This window comes from Piliocolobus tephrosceles, chromosome 7 (genome assembly GCF_002776525.5).
Source record: "Piliocolobus tephrosceles isolate RC106 chromosome 7, ASM277652v3, whole genome shotgun sequence".
Classification (NCBI taxonomy): Eukaryota; Metazoa; Chordata; class Mammalia; order Primates; family Cercopithecidae; genus Piliocolobus; species Piliocolobus tephrosceles.
The window spans coordinates 67,140,788-67,168,205 of record NC_045440.1 but is presented as its reverse complement, the minus strand read 5'-3'; the positions used below and the strand labels follow the sequence as shown (position 1 = coordinate 67,168,205).

At 40.1% G+C, this 27,418-nt stretch overlaps 1 protein-coding gene and 1 pseudogene across 9 annotated transcripts in view; both read right to left on the bottom strand.

The window, feature by feature from the left end:
* TRIM55 (tripartite motif containing 55) overlaps positions 1-27,418 on the bottom strand; it is a 72,460-nt gene that overhangs the window by 15,419 nt on the left and 29,623 nt on the right. For 3 of the 8 annotated variants that reach the window (XM_031935870.1, XM_031935869.1, XM_023222385.1), the window contains 5 exons: positions 20,576-20,809; positions 20,217-20,239; positions 19,990-20,114; positions 17,520-17,770; positions 15,830-16,117 (listed from right to left, as the gene is read on the bottom strand). In XM_031935870.1, the coding sequence (XP_031791730.1) occupies positions 15,830-16,117; positions 17,520-17,770; positions 19,990-20,114; positions 20,217-20,239; positions 20,576-20,809 (921 nt within the window). Of the gene's footprint in view, positions 1-13,948; positions 15,406-15,829; positions 16,118-17,519; positions 17,771-19,989; positions 20,115-20,216; positions 20,240-20,575; positions 20,810-27,418 lie in introns of all 8 variants that reach the window. The other 5 variants (XR_004229035.1, XR_004229034.1, XR_004229033.1 and 2 more) reach the window with 5 other exon arrangements.
* On the bottom strand, positions 2-2,430 carry LOC111549240 (annotated as a pseudogene). Its single transcript, XR_002733655.2, has one exon. The product of XR_002733655.2 is annotated as a serine/threonine-protein kinase RIO2 pseudogene (transcript).

Sequence of the window (27,418 nt, the reverse complement as noted above, 5' to 3'; positions counted from 1 at the left end):
TGTATTCCTTTATTTGTTCAGGGTCTCCAGATGATCTGCAATAGCAGCCCTCTGATTCTTCTAGAGAGTTCTGTTCACTTTCATTTTCTGACCTATAAACCTCTGCTTTTTCTGCCACTTCTCCATCTGAAAATGAGAATTCAGATCTCTCTTCTGTTTCAATATTTTTATCGTCTGGACCTAATGGATGAAGCAGTTCATCATCTGCCTGCATTTTCTTCGTGTAGCCACTGGCAGAAACCTCCACATCAAGAGTGTCTTCCCTCCTGATATCCCTGAAGGTTGGAAAAAGCTCACTTTCGTAGCTGAAACGTTTCATGAAGAAATCTCTAATGCATTTAACATCTCTGTCAAAATACCACTCAGCATTGGGATGAGAAGTTGAAACCATTTGTGGAAAATCAATCATGGTGATATGGTCACTTTCATCCAAAATGAGATTAAATTCATTAAAATCTCCATGAATCAGCCCATGATTTGCAAGTTTGACAATTAGTTCCATAGCTTCATCATATACTGATGCAGGATCTTCAACATGGTGTATCTGACATAGTGGATAACCATTTATGAGTTCCATGACAACTGCATGACGATTGTAATCAATTGGCTTTGGAACTGGAAATTTCCTCTCATACAATGCCTTCATATAGGCAAATTCCTTCATGGTAGAGAGACGAGATAAATAAAGCCAAGACACATTATGCCTATGTTTATGATAATCACGTTTGTTTTTCAGATTTCGAAACGAGGTTCTTCCTAGTCTGTGAAGCTTTAATGCAAATTGTTGTCCTTCTTCATTTGCAACAATGTAAATATCTGATTCTTTGCCAACACCCATCTGGTTTCCAACAGACTCAACTACTTGCCTAGAAGAAAGTGTTTTCAAAGCTAGGTAATCATATCCTGCATTTGTCAACCGATAGCCCTGGACAGTTTTGGTACGCTCCCAAGCTATGAGTTTATGTTTCACTAATTCTCTTAAAATTTTATTACAGCCACCATGTTTAAGGCTGGCTATAGAAGCAATCAAACTGCCGGGAACAATTTCATGGTTCTTCATGCCCATTTCAACCGCAGTCAAGACCCTGAAGTCATCTCGGCTCATGTAACGCAACTTGGCCACATTCACCTTCCCCATGGCGGCCCCTGTCCGAGCCCAGATGATGAGTGATTTTTTTAAAGCTAAAGTGTGTCTCATGGCAAGATTCTTGACAGTGAAAGCATGAAAATACCTTTAAAATTCATTTGAGTACAGATTAGTCCCCAGGATCTTAGCATAGGGGACATAACTGGGTGCAGATTGGTGGATATGTGTTTGTTTGGGCTTGGGGGTCAATGCCAGTAGCCCCCTTTACCTAAATGCATCTCACCCCACCTCTTCTACCTAATGAAACTAAACAAATGCTTTCCTGACATTCACTCTGGCACAAGTTTGGGTAGCCACATTTGAGGGTGACGGGGGCATTATTTTTTTAAGCTGCCCCAAAGTAGAAGAGTGAGCTTATTTTAATCAGTGAGCAGTGCCTTTGAGTCTCTAAGTTTCCCAGGGCCTCCATGGCATACCAGCATCAACCCTTCCCCAAATGATCATTCTCTACATCATCCATGACTCTGATCCACTAACGCTTACCTGTCTTGTGTTCCATTCCTTAAGGCTCAGTCAAGTGATAGCAATCAAGCTGAGAAGATGCATTGCAATGAAGACATTAATGGATAATGATGGCCTCATGTATGCCCCTGCCAGATAATACTTTACCTAGAAATATTCATGCCTTATCCTGAGGGATCAGATGCCAGGCCATTGAGGAGATGTTGGGGGCCTTGAGGAAATTCATGCCCAGGCCCCCAGAGCTGGGCTGCCATTTCCTCAATCTCTCAGTGCTGCAGGGAATGCCAGTCAGAAATTCAACCTGACACAGGATCTGCTTACCAATGCATGTTAAATGCCTGTCTTTCTGGGTCAATTTAAAGAAACCCTTGCCCATCTATCATGAAATGCCTTTGCCTTAAAGGAATGTGGACAGGAGGGGTACAGCTACACTTAAGGCTGCTGAGTGGGCAATCACCCAGTATCCATCTCGCACCTGCTAGGCTGGGTCAGAGAACCAAAGCCAGATGCTAGAAACAGGTGTAAGTAGGAATGCTGAGACCATGTTTAGAATGTTTATTCAGAAAGACCAAGCCCAAGCATTGGCCTGCTCCCCTAGTTAGCATTCCTGAACCTCAGGCTCTTGGATAGTTTAGGTGTTACAGATTCCTAACCGGGAAGGAGAGTACAGCCAAGAACCCAGGCCAGTCACCCATGGTGAGAAGTAACTGAGGCACTATCTCTGACTTAAGGCCAAGGGTCAAAGCCTTAGAAACTCTGTTACACAGCTCTGCCATCATGGGTGTCTCTTTCACAGAAATGCAGACGTTTCTGCTTGGGACAGAGCAATCAAGGTATGTTAAGAATTAAATGTAGAGCTGTGAAAATACAGCACAGCTAGAGGAAGCAGAAAATAGGAACCCCTAAAAAGAGCTCTGGAAGGAAAACCCTCGCTAAAATGCATTTTTTGGCCAGGCATGATGGTGTGTGCCTGTAATCCCAGTGCTTTGGCAAGTTGAGGCAGGAGGATTGCTTGAGGTCAGGAGTTTGAGGCAAGCCTGGGCAATATGGCACGACCCTACCCCTACAAAAAACTTAAAAAAAAAATTGCTGGGTGTGGTGGCACGTGCTTGTAGTCCTAGCTACTCAGGAGTCTGGGTGGGAGAATCATCTGAACTCAGGAGCTCAAGGTTGCAATGAGCTATGATCACAACACTGCATTCTAGCCTGGATGTCAGAGATAGACCCTTTTTCTAAAAAAAAGAAAAGCATTTTTTCTTGGGAGGATTCACAGCCATACACACTGAGTGATAAAGGGGGTGTGTGGAGTGAACTGACTGGGGGGCTTTGTTGCCATCAGCTGCCTCCTTCTTGCTAAGAGAAAATCGGAAACGAGAATAATTTCCTGAGGTCCATCCAGCAAGCAGGAATTAATCTCACTTCTTCCTGACCTGAAGAAGGATGCTGTGGTGTGTACTGTTTGGTTTGTGTCAGGTGTGTTGTCCAGGAATTGATGGGATCAGGGTGGAGAGGACAGGTTATGGAAGTTGACAGCACAGCCTGGCAAAACTTGCAGCCAGCATTCTTCTCAGATATGGAGCTGACAGTTGTGGGTCATGTAGAGAGTGTGTATGTATTCTTGTTCTTCCTGAAAAGAGAACTGGATTGCAAAGAATTAGATCATTAATTCTTCACAGAGAGGGGTTTCTTACATTTCATTAAGCAAACAGACCCAACAGGTTGCCCTTAAGAACCATGGGAGGTCGACAGTATTATTATAAGTTACAGAAAAGCTCAGACTCAGGAAGTTTGAGGACCTTGCTCAAAGTAACTCTAGGATAAAGTGCCGAGATTTGTTCATAGTGACCAGAAGTCCAAAGGGAAAGAGGGCAGCTGGTGCTGCTGCACACCTGAGACTCGGGACAGAATCAGTCTCTCCACCGAAGGCAGAGAGACAGGCAGGTTGGTTGACACCACAGGATGCAACTGAAGGATCGGCTTGCCCTCATTTGCAGTGGACAGCCACATCCCTGCCAGTAGTGGAGGCCTAGAAACGACCCACCTGTGCTTGTGAGACTGTGCCGATCTAGCCTGAGTGGTGAGTCAAAGCAGAAGAGGCCGTGGTCATGCTGATTTTTGCCTCAGTCCCATTAACCAAAGTGAAGTGGGGATTCATCCACTTTTCTTAGATGCTGCTTGGCTTCCATTACACTGCATGCCCCACTTGGTGGAGGATGAGAGATCGAAAGGCAACAAGCTCCCAGCTACTCTGTAATCCTAAGCAAGTCACGCCTCCTTTAGAATCCTCATTTTCCACCACTATAAAATGAGGAAGTTAAACAGTTCCTACTGTAGTGGGCTGTTGTGAGGTTTAAATGAGAGAATCCTTATGAAAGCCTTTGTAGATGATAAAGTAATGGACACACATTAGTTACAGTCAATGCCACGTGCCATCGTTTTTTGAGATGCATTAACACCTTGGTGGACTAACTCCTCACTTCGTGGGCTGTAATGGGAGAAAAGGTGTACCATGGAAATCACTGAGATACACATATAAACACAGAAAAAAAACCACAGGATGTACAACACTAACAAAGGTCTTAGGTTAAATCAGAATAATAAACAATTTGAAAACACAGGAAGCTTAGCTCAGCTAGCTATGTTATAACAGCTCCCCCAGAGAGTTCTCCCAGAGCTCGCGTTCATGGAATTGTAGAGTCGTAGGCACAGGTTGCCAGGGGAAATGAATGAATTCATTACCCTACTCACACACAATTTACATTATATTTTCCTCTTTAAAATGGATACATCCATTTTAGCTTCCTATTAAAGTGACATTAACTTAGGATGCCATTTGATCCTGAGAAATGTAGTCTACAATTTTATTATTGACTTTGTTTTTGTCCTTCTGGTAAAACCCCCAAATTGACAGTTAATAAGAGATATAGTGACAGATATTGGGGGCCTTGAGGAGATTGAGGAGATGGCAGCCCAGCTGTGGGGGCCTGGATGTAAATTTCCTCAAAGCCCCCAATATCTGGCACTTTCTCAGCAGGAAAAAAAAAAAAAAAAAAGCCCAGAAAACCAATATTGCAGTTGTAGGGTACAAATGAAAAAGTATTAATAATGTTAATGTAATGGTCTCATTCAAACTTACTTGTTAAAAAAAACCCTCTCCTACAATTTTTTTTTTTCTGGGTAAGAATGTCTGCATCTCACTACCATAGCTTCTTATAATTTCCAGGATTATTAGGCTCCGGACAATGTTTTGGAGTAAATATAGGCCAATCCTGAGGGCTGATCAGTTTTTCTCTATTTTTATCAAGTTGAAATTCCAGCACAGTCAGGGCACCTGGCATATCAACAATTTGTAAGCTTGAATCTCCTAATTTGTAAAACACATAGCAATTGCTCTCAGTAGGGATCTCTGTTTGAAAATAATTTGACACCCTGAATCCTTCAATTAAATTTAGAGAACAGAGTTAAATTTTCATTCACTTCTGTTTGTTTTGGAAAATTAAATAGATCATTTCAAAGAACCCAAGACCTATAGTCACACTCATGGGAAATCATGTTCTTAGTCTCTAGTTTTTTTTTTAATGCTTTGTAATATCTTGTGAAATTAAAAAAAGCAGCTTCCTGGCCCTCTAGGCTCCTGCATCTCTCACCTCTCAGTCTCTAGTGGCAGCTGGAGTGGATGTTTGCACTTGAAATCAGAATGCATAGCTTGGTCTCAAAAATCATTTGCATAAAAATGCTTTTATCTTTTTGCAGGTTACACTCAGTAGAGATGCGGGGCTCACAAAGGTTGTTCCTCCTTGGAACTTTGGCCCATTATCCAACCTGGCTTAGGAAAATATGAATATTTTCAAGGGCACTGAACCTTGAGTGATGAGAAAGCCTCAGGTCTGGGGACACATGTATTGGTTTCTGAAAGCCTGGGAAATAAACCCTGGACTTCAACAGGGAAAACACTTATCTTGGGATCAATTCTTCAAGAAAATAAATAAACAATGCTAAATATGAATGTACCTAAACAGTTTCCAAATACATGAGGCAAAAACTGATACAGTAAGATAGAAAAATTCACAATTCTAGTCAAAGATCTCAAAATTTCTCTCTCAGAAACTGACAAAACAGGTAAACTGAAAATCAATATGGATATAGTAGACTTAAACAACACTATCAATCAACTGCCTTAATTGACAAGTACAGAACACCATATCCAACAACAGAAACACTTGTGTTTTCAAATGCATGTGGAATATTCACTAAGGTTGATCACATTCTGAGACATAAAACAAATCTTAATAAACTTAAAAGGATTGGAAATATATAAAGTATATTCTAGTCTCTCTCCATAACAGAATTAAACTGCAAGTCAAAAAGAAAGATATCTGAAAATCTTCAAATATCTGGAAATGAAATGCCACTCATCTAAATAACCCAAGGGTCAAAGAAGAAACTACAAAGTAAACTAGAAAATGTTCTAAATTAAATATAAATGAAAATACAACATGTCAAAATTTGTGGGATGCAGCAAAAGCAGTGATGAGAAGTAACTTTATAGCATTGAAAGCTTATATCAGAAAGCAAGAAAAATATCATATTAATAATCAGAGCTTTAACCCTAATAAACAGAAAGAGAAGAGAAAATTAAACCCAAAGTAAGCACAAGGATGAAAATCATTAAGAGCAGAAATGAATAGAATAGAAAAACTGATAACAAAATGGAGAAAACCAATAAAGCCAAAAGCTGTTTTTTTTCCAAAGATAAATAATCAAAACATTGAAGAAACTATATCGAAGTTGGAGACTACACTGACTTATTTGGAGGCTTCTATTAAAGCTATTATAATCAAGACACTGTGGTATAGGGGAAGGGACAAACTTACATATCATACATACAAATCAATGGTACAAAATACAAAGTCCAGAAATAGACTCACAAATATATGGTCAATTGAATTTCTACAAAAGTATTAAGGTAATTCACTGAGGAAAGGATAGCCTGTTAACAAATAGTGCTGAAACAAATGAATATCTATATCAAAAAACAAATAACAAACTTTCCTTACCTCATCTACACAAAAATTAATGAAATGATCTTAGACCTGATTTAAGAGCTAAAACTATAAAAATTCTAGAAGAAAACATTGGAGAAAATCTTTGTAATTTTGAGTTAAGGAAAGTTTTCTTAAATGGGACATAAAAAACACAAAGTATAAAGAAAAAAATAAATTGGGCTTCATCAAAACTAAAAATGTTTGCTCCTCAAAATATTCTAAGAAATGAATAACAAGCAGCAAGATTGAAATGGTAATAAAAAAATTGCCAAAAAAAAGGTCTAGGACCAGATGGATTCACAACTGAATTCTATCAGACATTCAAAGAAGAATTGGTACCAATCTTATTGACACTATTCCAAAAGAGAGAGGAAAAGGGAATCCTCTTTAAATCATTTATGAAGCCAGTATTACCCCAATACCAAAAACAGGGAAGGACATTACAAAAAAAAGAAAACTACAGACCAATATCCCTGATGAACATAGATGCAAAAATCGTCAATGAAATACTAGCAAACTGAATCCAATAGCATATTAAAAATCAAGTCCACCATGATCAAGTGGGTTTCATCCCAGGAATGCAGGGATGGTTTAATATACATAAGCCAATAAATGCGATATGCCACATAAACAGAATTAAAAACAAAAATCACATGATCATCTTAATAGATGCAGAAAAAGCATTTGACAAAATCCAGCATCTCTTTATGATTAAAACCTTCAGCAAAATTGGCATAGAAGGGACATACCTTAAGGTAATAAAAAAACATTTACAACAAAGCCACAGCCAACAAAATACTGAACAGGGAGAAGTTGAAAGCATTCCCCCTGAGAACAAGAACAAGACAAGGGTGTCCACTTTCACCATTTCTATTCAACATAGTACTGGAAATTCTAGCCAGAGCAATCAGACAAGAGAAGGAATAAAGGCATCCAAACTGGTAAAGACGAAGTCAAACTGTTGCTGTTTGCTGATGACAGGATCGTATACCTACAAAATCCTAATGACTCATCCAAAAAGCTTCTAGAACTGGTAAATGAATTTAGCAAAGTTTCAGGATACAAAATTAACGTACACAAATCAGTGGCTTTGTTATATACCAGGAGCAACCAAGCTGTTCTTGATCAAATCAAGAACTCAACCCCTTTCACAATACTTGAAAAAAAAAAAAAAAAAAACCCTTAGGAATATATCTAACCAAGAACCTCTATAAGGAAAACTACAAAACACTGTGGAAAGAAATCATAGATGATACAAACAAATGGAAACACAACCCATTCTCATGGATGGGTAGAATCAGTGATCATACTGCCAAAAGCAATTTAAAAATTCAATGCACTTCCCATCAAAATACCACCATCATTCTTCACAGAACTAGAAAAAAGAATCCAAAAATTCATATAGAACCAAAAAAGAGGCCTCATAAGCCAAAGAAAGACTAAGCAAAAAGAACAAATCAGTAGGCATCACATTACCCAACTTCAAACTATCCTAGAAGGTCTTAATTACCAAAACAGCATGGCACTGGTATAAAAATAGGCACATAGACCAATGGAGCAGAATGGAGAACCCGGAAACAAAGCCAAATACTTACAGCCAACTGATCTTTGACAAAACAAACAAAAACATAAAGTGGGGAAAGGACACCGTATTCAACAAATGTTGCTGGAATAATTGGCAAGCCACATGTAGTAGAATGAAACTTGATCCTCATATTGCACCTTATACAAAAATCAACTCAAGATGGATCTTAAATCCATCTTAAATCTAAGACCTGAAACCATAAAAGTTCTAGACAATAGCATCAGAAAAACCCTTCTAGACGTTGGCTTAGGAAAAGACTTCATGACCAAGAACCCAAAAACAAATATAACAAAAACAAAGACCAATAGATGGGACTTAATTAAACTAAAAAGCTTCTGCACAGCAAAAGAAATATCAGCAGAATTAACAGACAACCCACAGAGTGGAAGAAAATCTGCACAATCTATACATCCAACAAAGGACTAATATCCAGAAGCTACAAGGAACTCAAACAAATCAGCAAGAAAAAAAATAAACGGTCCTATCAAAAAGTGGGCAAAGGACATGAACAGACAATTCTCAATAGAAGATATACAAATGGCCAGCAAGCATATGGAAAAATGCTCAATCTCACTAATTGTCAGGGAAATGCAAATCAAAACCACAATGCGATACCACCTCACTCCTGCAAGAATGGCCATAATCAAAACATTAAAAATAATAATAATAAATGTTGGTGGGGATGAGGTGAAAAGGGAACAATTTACACTGTTGGTGGGAATGAAACTAATACAACCACTATGGTAAACAGTTTGGAGATTCCTTAAAGAACTGAAAGTAGATCTACCATTTGATCCAGCAATATCACTACTGGGTATCTACCCAGAGGAAAATAAGTCATTAAATGAAAAAGATACTTGCACATGCATCATATGCATGTTTATAGCAGTACAAGTCACAATTGCAAAAATATGAAACCAGCCCAAATGCCCATCAGTCAATGAGAGGCTAGAGAAAATGTGATACACACACACACACACACACACACACACATCATGGAATACTACTCAACCATAAAAAGGAATGAAGTAATGGCATTCACAGCAACCTGGATGGAATTGGAGACTATTATTCTAAGTGAAGTAACTCAGGAATGGAAAACCAAACATCATATGTTCTCACTTATATGTGGGAGCTAAGCTATAAGGATGCAAATGCATAAGAATAATATATGGGACTTTGGGGACTTGGGAGAAAGAGTAGGGGTTGGGGAGGGATAGAAGACCACACATTGGCTACAGTGTACACTGCTTGGGTGCACCAAAATCTCAGAAATCACCACTAAAAAACTTATTCATGTAATCAAACACCACCTGCTCTCCCAAAACATATTGAAATAATAAAAACTAAAAATTAAAAGAAATGAAAGGGAAAGCCACAGACTGGGAGAAATTATTTGCAAAACATCTATCTGATAAGGAAATTTTATCAAGAACACATAAAGAACTTCTCTCTAAGAAGATAAACAACTGAATAAAAAGTTGGGCAAAAGATGTGTACAGTTACTTCACCAAAGAATATATAAAGATGATCAGTGAGTACAAGAAAAGGTGCTAACCATTAGTCTTTGTCAAAATGCAAATTAAAACCATAAAGAGATATCATGCATAATCATCCACCCAGAATAGCTGAAATATGAAAGACTGACACAATACCATGCACTGGTAGAACGTAGAGTAGGTAGAACTCTCTTACCTTGCTGGTGGAAACAGAAAAAATTGAATAACCACTACGGAAACTACTTTGACAGTTTCTTATGAAGTTAACCACAAATTTACCATACAATCCAGCAATTCCACTCCTTCATTTACTCAAGAGAAATGAAAACATGTATTCACACAAAGACCTATATGTGAGTGTTCACAGCAGCTTAATTTATTATAGTCAAAGCAGCTAAGAACACAAACATCCATCAAGTGATGTATAGATAAGTAACTAGTGACATACCCACACAATAGAATACCACTTGGGAATAAAAAGAACTGAGACACTATACATGCCACAAAATAAACAAATCTCAGAAGCATTATGCTAAGTGAAAAAAAAAAAGCCAGTTATAACAGCATACAATACTGTATGTTTTCATTCACAGGACCATTTGGAACTGGCAGAACTATAATGACAATTAAATGCATCGGTGGTTGCCAGAGGCAAGGATGCAGGGAAGGGATATAATGGTAAAGACACATGAGGGAACTTTCTGAGGTGATGAAAATATTCTACATCTTAACTGTGGTGGTAGCTATACAATGCTACATATTTGTCCAAACTCACTGAACTGTACACTTAAAAGGTAAATTTTAGTGTATGTATATCTCAATAAAGTTGATTTTAAAAATCACATCTTTCATTTCTTTTTTTTTTTTACAACTTTCATTTCTTCATCCATTGAATGTTCTGTGTCTGCCTCTGCTGTGTACATCCTGTCTTTGCTATACTGAGCAGTGAGGTCTGTAAGTACCTTTAGGTAACTTCAGAGTAGAGTCATCATGGATGTGGAGTTCATGCAATATGAAGGAGGTAATAGCAGCTGTGTAAACACTCAGCTAAATGAGTGCCTAGGGAGAAATCTGGAAATGTTTTTGGGACATTGGGATTTATGTAAGAGCTTCAAGTCAAGAAATGTACTTTGAGAAATGCAGTGGACTCTCTATCTCACTGAGAATATGTTGTAATTATTGTCACTCATAATGACTTGTGTCAGGCCTAAGTCCATAACCCTCCCAATGAAAATACCTGAAACCAATTATAAAATTCCTAGGAGTAGATTTTACACTGCCCCATGTGAAAATAAATGAATCTATTCATTGAGTAGTCTCTTTATTTTCCTGATGAGAAAACTGAGGCTCAAAGAACTTAAATGCCCAGAGTCAGACACTGAAGCAGCTCCAGGACCAGATCTGAAGTCCTTTCTTCTAACTTCTGGATCCTTCCACAGTCTTGAGCTTTGGCAAAATTTCTACCCAATTTGTTTGTCTATTTTTCAGGCTTGAAGAATAGAATGTGAAAAGTGGATTTTTTGAAACAACAAATAGCTATGATATAGTAAAGCTTTTAGGGCCTCTTATCACAGCAACTTTGTGTTCTGGTGAAATACTGAGCTGTGGTTCTATATAGAGGCAGAAATTGCAACGATTTCAACGCCAAAGTCCCCATCTCCAAAGCAATTGGCTCTGGCTGGAGTGTTTGTGTCTGTGTGTGTGTGTGTGTGCGCGTGCACACACATGGTGGAGAGATCCTCTTACCTTGAGGCAGCTGCTGTGTCCAGCTCAAGTATCAGCCAGAGCAGCTGCTGAGTTAATCCACCAAATAAAGACACATTTCTCTGGAAACACCTGTTCCCTGCTTAGCTCCGATTAAATGGTTTGGGCAAATTCTTCCAGGTGAGGCCACTAAGCTGCACTGGAAAGGGAGGAAGGAGAACTGGGAGGGGGCTTTCATTGCTGCTGCTCCCACCTCTATACAATTTAATTGCCACACATAGCCCCAGTAAAATGCCCAACTGTCCATGGGGAGTGGGTGGGGGGTGGAAGCAGATTGGAAAAGCAATGGCCATAAGAAGGCATGCCCAAGAGAAACGGCTTCACAGAGACTGCTTCCAAGGCAGCCAACCCGTCTCACAGCATCCTTCTCCCAGCTTATTCATGCCTTGTTTTCTGAGGTTGACTAGGGCACGGCGTCATTCTTTCAAAATAAATTCTAAAATTAACATATGAAGTAAATCAAAGGTTACTTCTACCAAATTCTCTTTGCATTGACTGAGAATACAGCAGGCCTGGCTGAGAAGGGCAGAAACTGAGAGGATGACTCTGCAGCTAAAGATCAGTTCATGAGTGAGGGCTTTGCACAGTTTGCTGGGAGGACTGGGGTGTGCGGAGGTTCCAAGTGCATCCTGTAGAAGCCCGAGGAAACTGGGGCCTTTGATGAGTTCAAATTCACCACAAGACTGAATCCAAACCTTGCTTTTTCTTAGAGAATGCCCAAGGGGAGCTAAAACACTTTTCTGATCTAACAAGAAGCAGTGGTCCTGTCCATCACTGGCAGAGGAAGCTGATGTTTGTTTTTTGCCATGAAAGGATTTTTTGCCTGTGTACTTGGGTGAAGAGAGAAGGTACATGATAAAGTAGAAATTGTTCAGCACCAGAAACCACAGGCAGTAAAATCAAGGGCATGTTTCACTGTGTACATGGATATGAGTAAAGCACCAAGAAAGAGAGCATTTGCTTCTAAAAGGTTTGCAGTTCAGCTGTTGTGGGCTGAATATAGTTTACAGGTCAGCAAGTGAGCCTGAGATGCTTCTGAGTTTTAAAGGCAACATTACTCTGACATGGGACCACCTAGTAAAGAGATGTAAGACCACCACTGAATCAAGGAGAACTCTTACCACATCTTAAATGTTCAAGGTAAGCCTAGTGATGAAAAGTGAAATTCCAACACTCTAACCTTGAACTGGACAAATATAAATCAGGTAAACTGGCTTCTGAAGTGGTGAAGCTGAATCAGGCCTGCAAAAAATTCTCAGAGGCCGGGAATTTGCTGCTATAGCGAGGTCTCTATCAACCTGCCCATATCCCATTTCTGGAATCAAAGAGTAGTACTCCATCATGAATAGGTGTCCTTCTCTATGTGAAAGGCCCTTCCTCAAACACCAAGAACTATACAGCAAGGCTCTTTGCAATACTGGATGTCAACACCCTCCCCGCACCTGCTCCACCTGACCCACCCTCCTCTCCCCAGGCAGGCATGTGGATGTCAGCATACATGACATGGGCTCAGTGGATGGCAGCCTTGAAGCATGACACTCCCTCTGCAGCCTCAGAGAAGCAATACAAGACATATATGTAGTGACAAAGCCCCAAACCCGAATTCTCGGAATGTAAACAGAACCCTTCAGACAATTATTCAGATCCACAATTAGGTCCTGGCTCCAATAAAGCATGGAGTTTTCTCTCTCACCATTTGCCCCCCTGAGTCCATGGCCAATACATCCTCCCACTCCTCTTTACCAAAGATAATGTCTGGAGGAGTTGGGCAGCTGAGCAGACTGTAAGGACACTTGGGACACTCTAGGGTGCACAGGTTTCCAGCTGACATTGTGGGCAGGTCTTGCTCACACACAGTTGCAGACACGGCAGAGACCAATGGAGACACCACCGCCATTGTTATGCACATGGCTAATGAGGCAGAAAGTCTATGATGGGAGCTTCCAGAAGAGTCAGTGTCAACCCAGTGAAAAGTCAGTAAGCCAGAAATAGCCAAGGCCTTTGAGCACCACTGACCCTGAACTGCCTGTGAGTTACAGGCACAGGGAGCTGGGTCTCAGGCCTAGCAGAGTCATTTACACAAAAGTACATGGAAGTTGGGCTCTTTAAATATTATTAATTAAACTGAGAACTTTCAAAAGGGTATTAAAGGATTAGGATGTCAGTCCTCAAGCAAATCTCATAACAGCAATCAAGCAAAGGCTTGGCTATGAGAAGGGCGACTAGAAAATAATATACACAGACTGCTTGATGACTTTATGGCTTAGTTCTTTGGTTCTAATTCCTGATGGCTGGTAAGTGCACATCGATCCTCTGGCTGTTAATTCATTCAGGTCTCACGTGGTTGCAATTCCCCAGATACTTCTTCACTCAGGGCATCTTTCTCTCAGAGATCTCCTCTCCCAGGAGAAATTCTGTAGAGTCTGAGGATTCAAAGAGAACCCACCTGCTCACCTGCATAGGAACTGCCTAGAACAGCATCCCACCAGGAGTCACTTGGCCACCTCCTGGGCATCTCTGGTGTAAGCAGATGAAATGTTTCTTCTTAATCTATGGAAACCTGCATTTTCCTGCAGAAGTCCTTTGCTGCTCCTTTCTCTACGAGCAGTAAGTCCTCATGGCATTATGGACATTTGAAACTGGTCTCCCCTAATGACCATTCTGGAGGGTTTGCTCCTGCTGGATTACTGAATAATTGCCCATGGAGTCACTGTTCTTGGTCAAGGTTCCCCTCCATGCAGGAATAGATAATGGAGCAATTCTCCTCAGGAAGAGGTCTTGAGGCGGTTGCATTGTGGGAGCTTGAGACCTCCAGTATAATCTGAGAACAATGTTATTTTGGGAGGACTGAGCCTCAAGATTTGTGGAGAAATTAATCTCTGGGCCTACAGAAGAGGAACATTATGGAAGAAACTATGTGAAATGTTAGTCAAGGGAAAAGAAAATATTTCCTACCCATTAAAGTAAAAATCAAGCACTGAATCTGACTCCAGATGTAGTGAAGTATAAGAAAAGCCAAAAGCGCTAGGCAGATTACTAACTCCTGTGAGAAAACAAGAAGAAAGCTTCACTGATATTATCACAAATAATTATTTTCAACATGATTTCAATGGACTTTTCATTTTGGTTTGAGCCCTACTGCATGCTCTTCATGGGGTAGTACACTGCTGTTTTCAGAAAACAGCCCCTCCACACTCAGCTTCTACCACCATGAATAAGAATTGCCACACATTTTGTAGAAATAATCAGTCTACTGCATCTTTTACCTAAAAACTACCTCAGAAGATTTCTTCACACTAAACATTTATTTTTGTCACTTTTATCTGTGAAAATAAACATCCAACCCCAAACCATGTCACTTTTAATTTTCCAAAATTATTACCTCCTGGAACTGAAGTCTACTTGAGCAGATACAAACAAAATAATAAGTCATTTTCTGATTTTTGAGAACATGTTATTTGTGGTTCATAATCAATCACCTGATGACCCAGGAGCATGGAACTGGAGAGTGCTTTCTGGCAGCCTCTTGCCTGGGCAACATTCACACATCATTTAAGAATGCTCATGAGTATGGAGTCACCATGAACATTCTTCCTTGTGAAGAAATTGTAAAAGATTTCTTCTGTGGACTCTTCGAGACATGCAAACATCTAACCAAGTGTTAGGGAGAAGGCATGGACTTCAAACTCATTATATAAAGAAAGAGTCTCTTGAAAAAAATCTCTATGGAGGAGCACCTGTGCTTTTTCCATTTCCAGGAGCACATGCTTAGGAAGCACAGGTTTAATCAAGTCAAGACTGTCTCTGTCTAGCTGTAGCAAGCACACTCCAAGAATCCATGAATCAGAGGTTATTCTCCAGAACAGACTTAAAGCTCAATTCAAGTGTGCTCCTTGGGGGTTGCTGGGAATGACACAAAAGCAGGGGATTAGTCTTTGGAAGCCCAAGGAGGACACAGGGAAGGCTGAGCAAAGGCAAGTGGCCACTGGTAAGGAGGACTAGGGAGGGACACAGCCAGTCACTGCAGATGAAGCAGCGCTCAGCAGCATGCCTAAGGGCCAGGCTCACTTGCGCCCCTCCCCTGGGAAGGCAGGTGTGAGGTCACCACGCACCAGCAGAGTGAACTCAAATTTGTTTTGTTTTATGTTTTCTTTTATGTAGAGCTCAAAACAAGCCAACATTTGGGGGATGAGTCATTTCTGTGCTTTTCCCCTGGCTGAGGTTTCTCTCTGCCCCTTTGAAAGCCCTTTTTCTTCTTGCTGTGGCCTGTTTCAGTGGGACCCTAGGGGGCACGGGCAAACATAGACACAAGTGCATCATCACTAACCTGAGAAGTAGCTGCAGGTGCACTAGTTTCCTTACCACTCACAGCTGCCCTCTCACTCGTTGCGGCTGCTGCCACTTCTGCCTTCTGCACATTCGAATCCTCAGAACCTGGAGGCCCTATTTGCCCCAGACCTTCGCTCCCTGGGGTGCAAGGTGGGTTGGTGGTGGCTTTCCGGGTTTGGCCTTTATACCAACTAGGGTAAAACAAGGGATCCGCGGTTTCCGCTGCTGCAGGGACTGGAGTTTCAGACTCTGTGGTCTGCTCAGAGCCAGTGGGCACAACCTCCCCCTTAATCAGAACAGATAAATTCAAAAGCAAAAAAAAAAAAAAAAAAAGAAGAAGAAAAAGCAGTCGATTTTAGTTCCCTTTGGGTTTGAACACTGCGCACTCCCTGCATGCAGTGCCTTGGTGGCCGTTTTAGTTCATCCCACCCTCCGGAAGCGCTAAGGGCAGAATGGTGCCCACAGTGCCCCTCTGTCCAGCATCTGGATGTGTGACCTCTTCTTTTCTGAGCTTGTCTTTCACTCGTTGGGAGCCCAGGCAGGCAGAACGCAGAAACCTCAGTGAATGTTGCTTATAAAATATCAGATATGGGAAAAGGGTCAAACTATTGACTAGAATAATTTGTTGGCATTATATGTGAGTCCCCAAAGCCTCATTATAAAAAAACAAAAATTAATCTTATGGATTAAGTCCAACCCTCACTTAGTTACTATACCTTTTTCAATTTTAGTACAACTGGGATGCTCAGAATTGAAAAATTCTAGACTATAAATGTCATTTCAGCCTGGTTTCCTGTGGAGACAGAGCATGGAAATACAATTCCATCTCTGAGATTCCCCTCTGGAGTTTCAATCCACTTCAAAAGCAGTAGTAGAAGCAGGACTCCTCTCTGATGAGTCTGCACTGCCTGCTCAACAGGTTGTGATCCTGTCTGCTGAAGTGTCATGGAGTCTGCACAAGGGCTTGAAAACTGGACAGTGACGTATTAGAAACACGAGGTCAAACAATTAGATGTAGCATCTGGGGTGAGATTATTTCCTAAGATATGTTTTAAACAATTCTGTCAACACACAATCTCACCAAATGACAAATCCATAGAAAACCAGGCTTCATTGTTTGCTCACTGAAGGAAAAATACATAAATTGTATTTCAGGGTAAGTAACAGGAACATAAATTAGTGTAGTTTCTCTATTTACCCCCTCAATTATCTACAGAAAATTCAAAGTTCTGAAAGTATAATCACTTTTATTTCTTACCCTATATGCTGTTTATTTCTCATCCTATACCCTACATCTACATTCACTAAGTAGCAAAGAGCAGACCCAGTTCCCATGATATCAGCTTTCAATGAATTAATACGACACACAGATATGGACACACACACACACACATACACACACACATGATTTTCAGACAAAGATTGCCTTAGATCTGAGGGCATTACTGGTGGGAAAGCTGTATTAAATTAAGTTTTGTTAACTAACAATAACAACGAAGAACCTGTTGAATTACCTAGAGGACTTTTCTCCCCGACATGGGGACTGTCCTGAAATATTTTATCTACCACATACAAATGTCTGGCATATAGTTATCTTTTTCTTAAGGCAGAGTAGGGTAAATTGTTTAGGCTATTCAGTAAGGAGACACACCAATGTGCCCTGCAGAAAGAGACTCAGCGGGGGTTACCTGTGTCACAGGGGCATCTGCAGCAGGTGGCAGGGCTGGAGGTGGCTCTGGAGAGGAAACTGGAAGTGCCCCAGGGGCAGCCTGCAGCTCCACCTGAGAGAGCTCTGAAGCTTTTTCTGGGCTTTCATCTTCTCCTGGAAACTCTGCTTGAACAATTTCTACCTCTTCCACTTCTACTGCTTCTCCTCCCACTTCTCCTACTCCTTCTCTTTCTCCTTCTCCGCCTTCTTCTTCTTCTTCATCTTCATCTTCTGGTAAGGTAAGGTATCTTGTAAATTGTTATAACTATCCCTGCAGCCATGGACATAGTTAATGGCCAGTGCTTATAGCCCCAGTTAAGGTCAAGGCTAGGGAAGTTCTCTCCCACAGACATTTGACAGTGGTCCAAGTGTGCCATGCCAGGACTTTGGGCTTCTAGTGGAATGTGGACTGGACAAATGTGAAGGAACCATCCCCATCCTCCTTGTTCTCCTCCCCAATACAAAGCCTTCACCTCTGCTGTGCATCATGCCCCTCACCTTCCAGAGCCCGTCCACATTTTTATTACAGTCTGCCACATCTACAAGCTCCCAGAGGCCTGAGATTGCCACTTATTTATCTCTGTCACATTAAATGGAAGTACAACTCTCTTCCCTATCTTAGAAAACATACAAAACCCTTTTGTCATTTTAGCTGTCTATCTCTGTTGTTCAGTGAATACTGACTTTTGCCATAATTAATGTCATGACTCTTTTATGTATGTATGTATTTATTTATTTATTTATTATTTTTTGAGACAGAGTCTCGCTCTGTCGCCCAGGCTGGAGTGCAGTGGTGCGATCTCGGCTCACTGCAACCTCCACGTCCTGAGTTCAAGTGATTCTCCTGCCTCAGCCTCTGGAGTAGCTGGGATTACAGGCGTACACCACCACACCCGGCTAATTATTTTTATATTTTTAGTAGAGATGGGGTTTCACCATGTTGGTCAGGCTGGTCTTAAACTCCTGGCCTCAAGTGATCCACCCGCCTTGGCCTCCCAAAGTGCTGGAACGCCGTGACTCTTTTCCTGACCCACTGATCTTAATATTCCCTCAGGCGACATTAAGGACAGACAATATTAAGCGATGTTTTAAAAAGATATGTCCTGAAGATTTGCCTTTAAAATTTTGTCTGTGGATGTTGGTGCAGCCTCATAGTATTACTAGTGGTCTAGCTGAGGGGTGTGAACATCTAGATGGGCTAGCATGAGTCAAGGTGATCAAAGTTTTGGTCAGCTCCAAGATTATTTTTCACTTTTCAATTATTTAATCAGGACAAAATTTCAGAAATGGGATTTCTGGGCCAAAAGGTAGGAATGTGGTTACAGCTCATGGAGTATAACTGATCACACAGACCCAGGTTTATGTCCAGGTTGTGACTTATTCTATTTATTTATTTATTTATTTATTTATTTATTAGACTGAGTCTTGCTCTGTCGCCCAGTCTGGAGTGCAGTGGCACAATCTCGGCTCTCTGCAACCACTACCTTCTAGATTCAAGCGATTCTCCCCCCTCAGCCTCCCGAGTAGCTGAGACTACAGGCGCTGGCCATCACACCCAGCTAATTTTTGTATTTTTAGTAGAGGCAGGGTTTTGCCATGTTGGCCAGGCTGTTCTCAAACTCCTGACCTCAGGTGATCAGCTGACCTCGGCCTCCCAAAGTGCTGGGATTACAGGCGTGAGCCACCGCGCCTGGCCGTGACTTATTCTATGAGTTGTTACTGTTCTTATCCTCTGAAGTTTGATTAGGTTGATTTGCTGCAATACCTATCCCAGATGCCTCTTATGTATTGTTTTTATCTCATCTTTAACCTTGCTCCTGCTGACATTTAACATAATTTTGGCTAACGCTGTGCATAGGATTGAAGTTCAGATATCATCATTATCATCAATTGTGAAGCATTTGCTCATCCAGAGTCAAATACTCAACCTGACATTAAAATAGGCACCAGGCCAGGCACAGTGGCTCATCCTATAATCCCAGCACTTTGGGAGGCTGAGGCAGGTGGATCACCTGAGGTCAGAAGTTCAAGATCAGCCTGGCCAACATGGAGAAACCCTATTTCTCTAGTAATACAAAAAGTAGCCGGGTGTGGTTGCTGGTGCCTGTAATCCCAACTACTCAGGAGGCTGAGGCAGGAGAATCACTTGAACCAGGGAGGTAGGGGTTGCAATGAGCCGAGATCGTGCCATTGCAGTCCAGCCTGGGCGACAGAGTGAAAGTCCACAAAAAAAAAAAAAAAAAAGGGCACCATATATGCAAAGCTAAATAAACACTGTTAACAAATGATGTGATCCTGTAATGAAATAGAGCTTCACATTGGATATGATCCTTGTAAAGTTGTCGACTGATTCTGGAGTTGATTCTGAATCCCCGATTTCCTCCCACCCGACTCTTCGGCAGCTTTCACACACCTGCAGCTTTGGCCAAATGGTCAAAAGAATAACAAACCTCTGTAAAAGTCAATTTCACGTATTATCTTTTCTTCCCTATTGAGGTTGACTGTGAAGTGGTTCATGTTCTCATAGCCATGTTCTACTTTCTCCATCTGAAATGCCTTTGATGCTTCGGAGATTCTGCAACAAAGACAAGTTGTCACTTTCTGTCACTGTTTAAAACTAGATAGCCTTGGGTAAAGGTGAAAATATGCATTTTTCCATAAAATAAAAAGTTCTTACTTGTGTAGCAAGGTTTTGGCATTCTGTGAAAGCAAACAAGAGATAGTCTTACTTAAATTATTTTCTTAAAAGACAGTGGTAAGACAATTATTTCCTTTGTTGACTCTGAGAATCTCATAGCTTAGTTTCTAAATGTCACAAATAACTGCTGTCTTATACCAGAACCCTCTTAGATTTAAGCAGTATCATAGACATGGTTTTTAAGTTGTTAGATAGATGAATATATAAGTATATGGGGTTTATATTTTAGTTGGTAAAATAAATAAAAACTGAAATGTACTTAAATAATAAAAATGTGATAACTGATTTTCCAGCACCCACATTTTGGGTTGTTACTTTGGTACCAAAAAGACACTTACCTGCAGAAACACTGCCATTTCTGGCTCATCCATAAACTGAATTCCTGACTCAACCAACTTTGAGACGTTCTCCAAATGATCAGAATACTTTTTGATCAGAGCACGGACGTGTTCCAGTTTCTCCCCTTGGGTTCGGGTAATGACTTGGGTCATTTCATTCTTCCTCTCCTCCAAAATGCCATACAGGTAATCAAACTTCTCACAAAGCTCCTGTTTCTGTTTTCTGCAACATTCCTATTAGTTGGGTTAGCTAACGTTAGAAACTATTTAAAAGAAAGTCAATTTGGAGAAATCACCTAGTCATGTTGGGAAAGAAAAACATTTACTTATGTAGGATATTTTTTTCTTTTCCCTGAAGTTGTCCATTTAGGTATGGATACCCACTATGTTGGTGCTTTGGAAATTCCATTTTTAACAAATTTGATATTTAGATTATCTAAAAATCAATTAAATTGGCTACATGAATCAATGGTTTTCCAATCTTCTGTTCTTTATAAATGGAGCATTTCATAGAAATAAAGAATGATTTTCTTTTATATATTTGGGTTACATAGGTTATAGGTTATATTTTGCTTTGGAGTGTGTGTGCATGTGTGTGCGTGCAAAGAAAATGCTATGATACTTCCTGGTTTGTACCTTCAAGTCTCTTTCTGCTTCACCTATACCAATATTGTCCTAGTTTCAGTACTCCTATATAGATTTTGTAGCTTCCCAAGGGCCTCTGCAGCTAGGATTCCCTCCTCCCAGCCAACTCACACGCTGCAACCAAGTTAATTTTCTCAGAGTACAGTTCTAATCATGTTTTTTTTTTTTTTTTTCTTTCCTTTCTTTCTTTTTGATTCAGAGTCTAGCTCTGTCGCCCAGGCTGGAGTGCAGTGGTGCGATCTCGACTCATTGCAACCTCCACCTCCCAGGTTCAGGCAATTCTCCTGCCTCAGTCTTCTGAGTAGCTAGGATTACAGGCACCTGCCACCACGCCCAGCTGATATTTGAATTTTTGGTAGAGATGAGGTTTCACCACGTTGGCCAGGCTGGTCTTGAACTCCTGGCCAAAAGTGATCTGCCCACCTCAGCCTCCCAAAGTGCTGGAATTACAGGCGTGAGCCACCATGCCCAGCCTTAATCATGCTTTTTGCTATGATGACTCCCCTTTACACAAAGAATAACATTTAAACTTCATAACTAGTTTTCAAGACCCCTCTATGATCTGGTTCCAATTTCTCTCATAACTTTCTACTATCCTCCACTGTATACCCTGAATTCCAGCAAAAATAAACCACTCACTTTCTTTGTTCAAGCTTTCCCCTCTGTCTGCAATGTTCTTCCCCAAGTCACCACTGCAAACTCTAAGCAATCTCAAAGACACTGTCGGACTACCAATTCTTCCATAAAGTGTCCCTTGATGTTTATGGCTGAATGCAACCTTTTAACTTTCTGAAATCTCATAATAGTTACCACTGATAGCATATATCTGTATCTACCAGATCCTTATTTATCCAATACCGTCTAAGAATGGGAAATATTGCATCTGGTCTATGCTCTTGGAGAGAAAGGCTGTGTTGGTAGTCTGGCTTGCACGTTTGTATTGTGTGACTGAAGTATCTCCAGTACCATCCAGATCCCTTTACTCTGGGCCCATCTTTAAATCATAATTAATTATCTAGTTCACATAGTCATTGGCCTTTTGGTTTTTCAATCCCTGGTAAGCTTGGTGTGCATGTATGCCAATCTCCTTGGACTTGACTGTCTCTGGATCCAGGATCTTTCTAGCTGAGAGCAGGTTGTGAGCCATAATGATCTAACCTAGCTCTCCTGCACAGTGAGAGCTTCTTGGGAATCCAGAAAATTTATTTCTGACATCTCTGACCATTCTATAGCCTTTATTACATATTCTTTCATTTTGGTAAACATTGAAGTCTTTTATATCATGTATTGCTTTCTTCCTTTACGAGAATTTCTTAAATATCTAAACTATATTTTTCTTGAGGGTAGAATCTGGGTCTGCCTAGGACACACAGCACCTTGGATAGTAACTGTTCAGAAAATATCTGTTGAATAGATTTTGTGGGTTTTTTTTTTTTTTTTTTTTTAGAGATGGAGTCACACTCTGTCACCCAGGCTGGAGTGCAATGGTGGGATCTCGGCTCACCGCAACCTCCACCTCCCAGATTCAAGTGATTCTCCTGCCTCAGCTTCCTGAGTAGCTGGGATTACAGGCACATACCACCTTGTCCGGCTAATTTTTGTATTTTTAGTGGAGATGGGGTTTCATCACATTGGTCAAGCTGGTCTCAAACTCCTGACCTCAGTGCTGGGATTTCAGCCTCCCACAGTGCTGGGATTTCAGGTGTGAGCCACCGCACCCGGCAGAATAGATTTTTTTTTAATGTGTTTCATTTTCTCTCAATTTCTCTACTATTCTCAGTGTGGAGTGGGGGAGAATGACCTAAACCAAATTGTTGATTATGAAGATACTCTGCAAATGTGCAAGAAATACATCCTTCACTCCATGGCCTTTCTTGGAGCACAGTCAATTCTCATCACAGTTCCTAACCAAATTATAATGCATGGAGATCCAGTGGTGCCAACCATTTTAATAGTAAATGACTTACCACTGTCATCCACCCATGCATTCATGGATTTAACAAACAATGCATGTCATTTGTGTCACGTATCATGCAAGATACTGGGGATCCAAAAAAGAGTTAAGCATCATTCTTATTCTCAAGGAGCTCACAGTTCACTGAGAAAGACTATAGACCAATAATGTAATTTGATATGTTAGGTTGAATAATGTAAATATTTTAGAGATCTATACCAGGTGTTTTAGAAGCATTTATGGAATCTTTGTCCAACCCTTTGTGAAGATGGAAGACCTTTTAGGGGAGCCAGAAATGTTGACTCGGGAGGAGGTTTTCAGAGGAATTAGTTCTTGAGCTTGACCTTAAGGAGGAGTAGAAGTAAAGGAGGTTGGGGAGGGGATGAAAATGCTTGAAGTCCTGGCAGTTGTCAAAGTAATGAAACAATGGTCCATGCAGCAAGTCAAGATGTGGAAATTGCCTGACTTGACAAATTTCCATCCATTTCCAGCCCTTTAGCTTGAGAGTTGGACTGTTCAACCAGGCCTAGAAACTGAAACCTATTAGTAGTTTTCCAATCAAACTGTCTTTCACTGTATTATCTTTTGTTCCAACCTTCAGGCAACCATGTGCCCATTGTATACATGAAATAAGCCTCTCCGATATTTAGAAGTTCTACTGTGAACATACAATGGTTTCCAGCTTGTTTCTCCCAAATGAGTTGTGCACTTGAAATATGTATAACATAATGAGTATTATATCAAGATGTAATACAGGCAGAAGGTCTTTGATTCACAAAAGTTTTCTCCTGTGTGATTTAATATGTGAGAACATTCAAGTTTATGGCAGCCAAGTCATTTATAATGAGACAGATGTGAAGTCATGTGTAATCTAGTGTACTCTCTCAAGTCAAATAAAGATTAAATCACTTATTTTGACCATATAATTTTTTGGCCAATTTAAAGTTTTTCGCAGCAACATGGATGGAGCTGAAGGTCATTTCCCTATGTGAAATAACTCAGAAACAGAAAATCAAATACTGCATGTTCTCACTTACAAGTGGGGACTAAACAGTGGGTACATACGCACGTATAGAGGGAAATAACAGACACTGGTGACTCCTAAAGCAGAGAGGATGACAGGAGGTAAGGGCTGAAAAATTACCTATTGAGTATAGTGTTCACTAATTGAGTGACTTGTACAATGGAAGCCTAAACCCCACCACTACGATATATCCGTGTAACAAACTGCACATACCACCTGAATGTATAAAAATTTTAAAAAATTAAAAAATAAGTTATGTTATTAAATGAACTCACATTTAATACTGCTATAGCTTGTTCAACTGACATTTCTATCATTATGTAATGCCTCTCTTTATTGCTGGTAATTTCTTTGCTCTGATATTACTTTATCTGATATTAAATTACTCAGCTATCTTTTGGAAAAAAAGGAATAACTAATTTCATTCCTATATTTCTTCCAATTCCAAACATTATTTTATTTCTATTCTGTTTTTTAAATAACTTATATTGATTTTTAGTACAATTATTATCATTTGTTTATACTTTATAGTGCAGGAAATACTACCCCATATGCGGTCTATGTTTCAATTAAAATTATTATATCATTAAATACTTTGTAAAGTGCTTATAATATTACCTGGCATATATTGGTACTGGATCAGTGTCTATTAAATTCAGGTCCAAATTCCTTAATCTGAATTATGTAGTTGTGGAATTTTGAAGCTGCATGGAATATTAGAAGTAACCTGCTCCAAATCAATCATGTCACTCATGTGGAAACTGAAACCCAGCAGAGATGTCACTTTCTCAAGGCCATCCGATTATTTATTATTGGTGCCTGGCCTAGAGTCAAGGTCTTTGAACTCCTGGGTCATTGCTACTCTCACCACACCCAGCTGGGCCCATATTTTAAGTAACTTTAAAACTTATATGAAGTGCTTTCTAAATGAAATATATGCCTTTTAACAAATTTACTGGCTGGGCACAGTGGCTCACGCCTGTAATCCTAGCACTTTGGGAGGCTGAGGCAGGCAGATTGCCTGAGCTAGGGAGTTCAAGACCAGCCTGGGCAATACAGTGAAACCCCATCCCTACTAAAATACAAGAAATTAGCTGGGTGTGGTGGTACGTGCCTGTAATTCCAGCTACTTGGGGGCTGAGGTAGAAGAATCTCTTGAACCTGAGAGGTGGAGGCTACAGTGAGCTGAGATAGCGCCATTGCGCTCCAGCTTGGGCGACTGAGTGAGACTCCACCTCCAAAAAAGAAAAACAAAAAACAAAAAAAGCAAATTCACTATGCTTAAGGTAGGTTTTTTAAAGGCAAGGCATCTTAAATTGTTTCAGAATTATATTCACTAGTTCATTCTTTCAACAAAATTCACCAGCTACTCACTTTGTACCTGGAATTGTATGATCTAATAACCTGCCATCATTTTTCAATGTTGTGGAGAATAATAAAGAAAACAATGTATCATAAATGGTAAATATAAAATTATATTTTCTAATTCCTAATGGAAAAAACATTTTTCTCTTGTTTAATTAGCTTTTAATATAATTCTATGCAAAAAAGGGTAAGAGTTAGATAAATCTGTTTCTGAAACGGCAAAAATACATGCCTCTTCCTTGGAATTATGAAATTGGAACTTACAGACTTTTAGAAATTAACTCAAAATGTTCAAGTTAACCTAATGTCATATTCAAATGTGAAATACTCCACGAAATGAAGTCTCCTATTTTTTCACACTCTTTGAGGTAGAACCCACACACGAGAGACTAACTTAGGTGCCCCCTAACATCAAAGTGCTGTGAAAGTCAGGGAACGATAAACACCTCAGGTTATCAATTTGCCCTCTAAGCTGACGAGGGAACAGATACGTGCCATGAAAAAAAAAAGTTCTCAGAGGCCACCTAGCTACTGACAGTGATGACTGAATTTCAGTACCTACTGTGCCTTTGTTAATATGAATCTGCAACACTTTCAGCAGTAACTTTCTAGCAGCCTGAAAAATGGAATAGGAAAAAATGTGGACTTTTGCATTGTGAAAACGTCTGCAGACAGCACACTTTAAAGGATTGCTGTTACCTACAAAAGCATGAAAGTAACCATATTTGTCTCTTCTCCACAAACACTTCCTCATTTCCAAGAAGGCTCCTTGCTTTTAGCATGCTTCTTACATTTACTTGAGTAAAAAGGTATGCATTTTTAAGACCAATTCGGAACCGTATACCTCCCCTCTTCTCTGGACAGTAATTCAATCAAGATATATACTTTTTGAGCTTTCGAGTTTATCTTTTCAAATAGTCTCCATTTTCTCCCTTTTCATGTCTGTGGTTCCTACATCCTCTGTGTGCGTGCACCTGTGTAAGTGTGCTTAGCAAGTGAAGTATAACTCCGCCATAAATGCAGTAGGTATTGGCCTCCAGGCATACTCTGATGCAAAGCCTCTGGCTGTTGCACAGCCTTCCTCCTGGGTCTGCTGGGACAGTTATATTTCTTGGCTTCTTGGGGGAATGAAATTAAAGTTGTCTATAATATTTTAACGAAAATAAAATTCATCCCATTTCTAGGGAAAACGCAGTGTGGATGCAATATACCAAAAGGGGATGATTTTACAAAGTGAAGATTATCTTTCCCATATTGAAATGGTAAGATGATGATGGGTGGGATATTTGTTCCTAACCAATGCCAACATTTCTGGATGTAAAGAAAAAAAATCAAATGGTCATTGGGTTGTTTCCTTAGAAGTGAGTAGGTAACATGTAACATTGATCTAAAGCCATTGTTTAACTGTTGCCATCATGAAAATGTTAACATTGGCAGACTGCAATTTCTAGTCACCTTTATATTTCAGTAGTAATAAGAAAAACAGAATATGCAACTGCAAAGAGAACCTTTCATGGAAAAAAAAAATCAATAATAGATGACCTTACCTTAAAAGAGAAGATAGCCTTCCAAGCATAACGCTATCTTACCACTGTTTTAAATGGCTAAATTGTTATTGGTTTGCTTTTCTCTCAGGTAATTATCACTCTCTAAAATGATCTTGTTATTCATTTGATTATTGCCTAACTCCTCTGTTAGAATAAAAACTGCCTGTGAACAGGACCTTTTATGTTTAGCTCATCACTAGTTCCCAGCATTATGTGTACAGAAATATGGCACGCATGCACACTTGAGAAATATAGGTTGAGAGAAAGAAAGAAAGAAAGAAAGAAAGAAAGAAAGAAAGAAAGAAAGA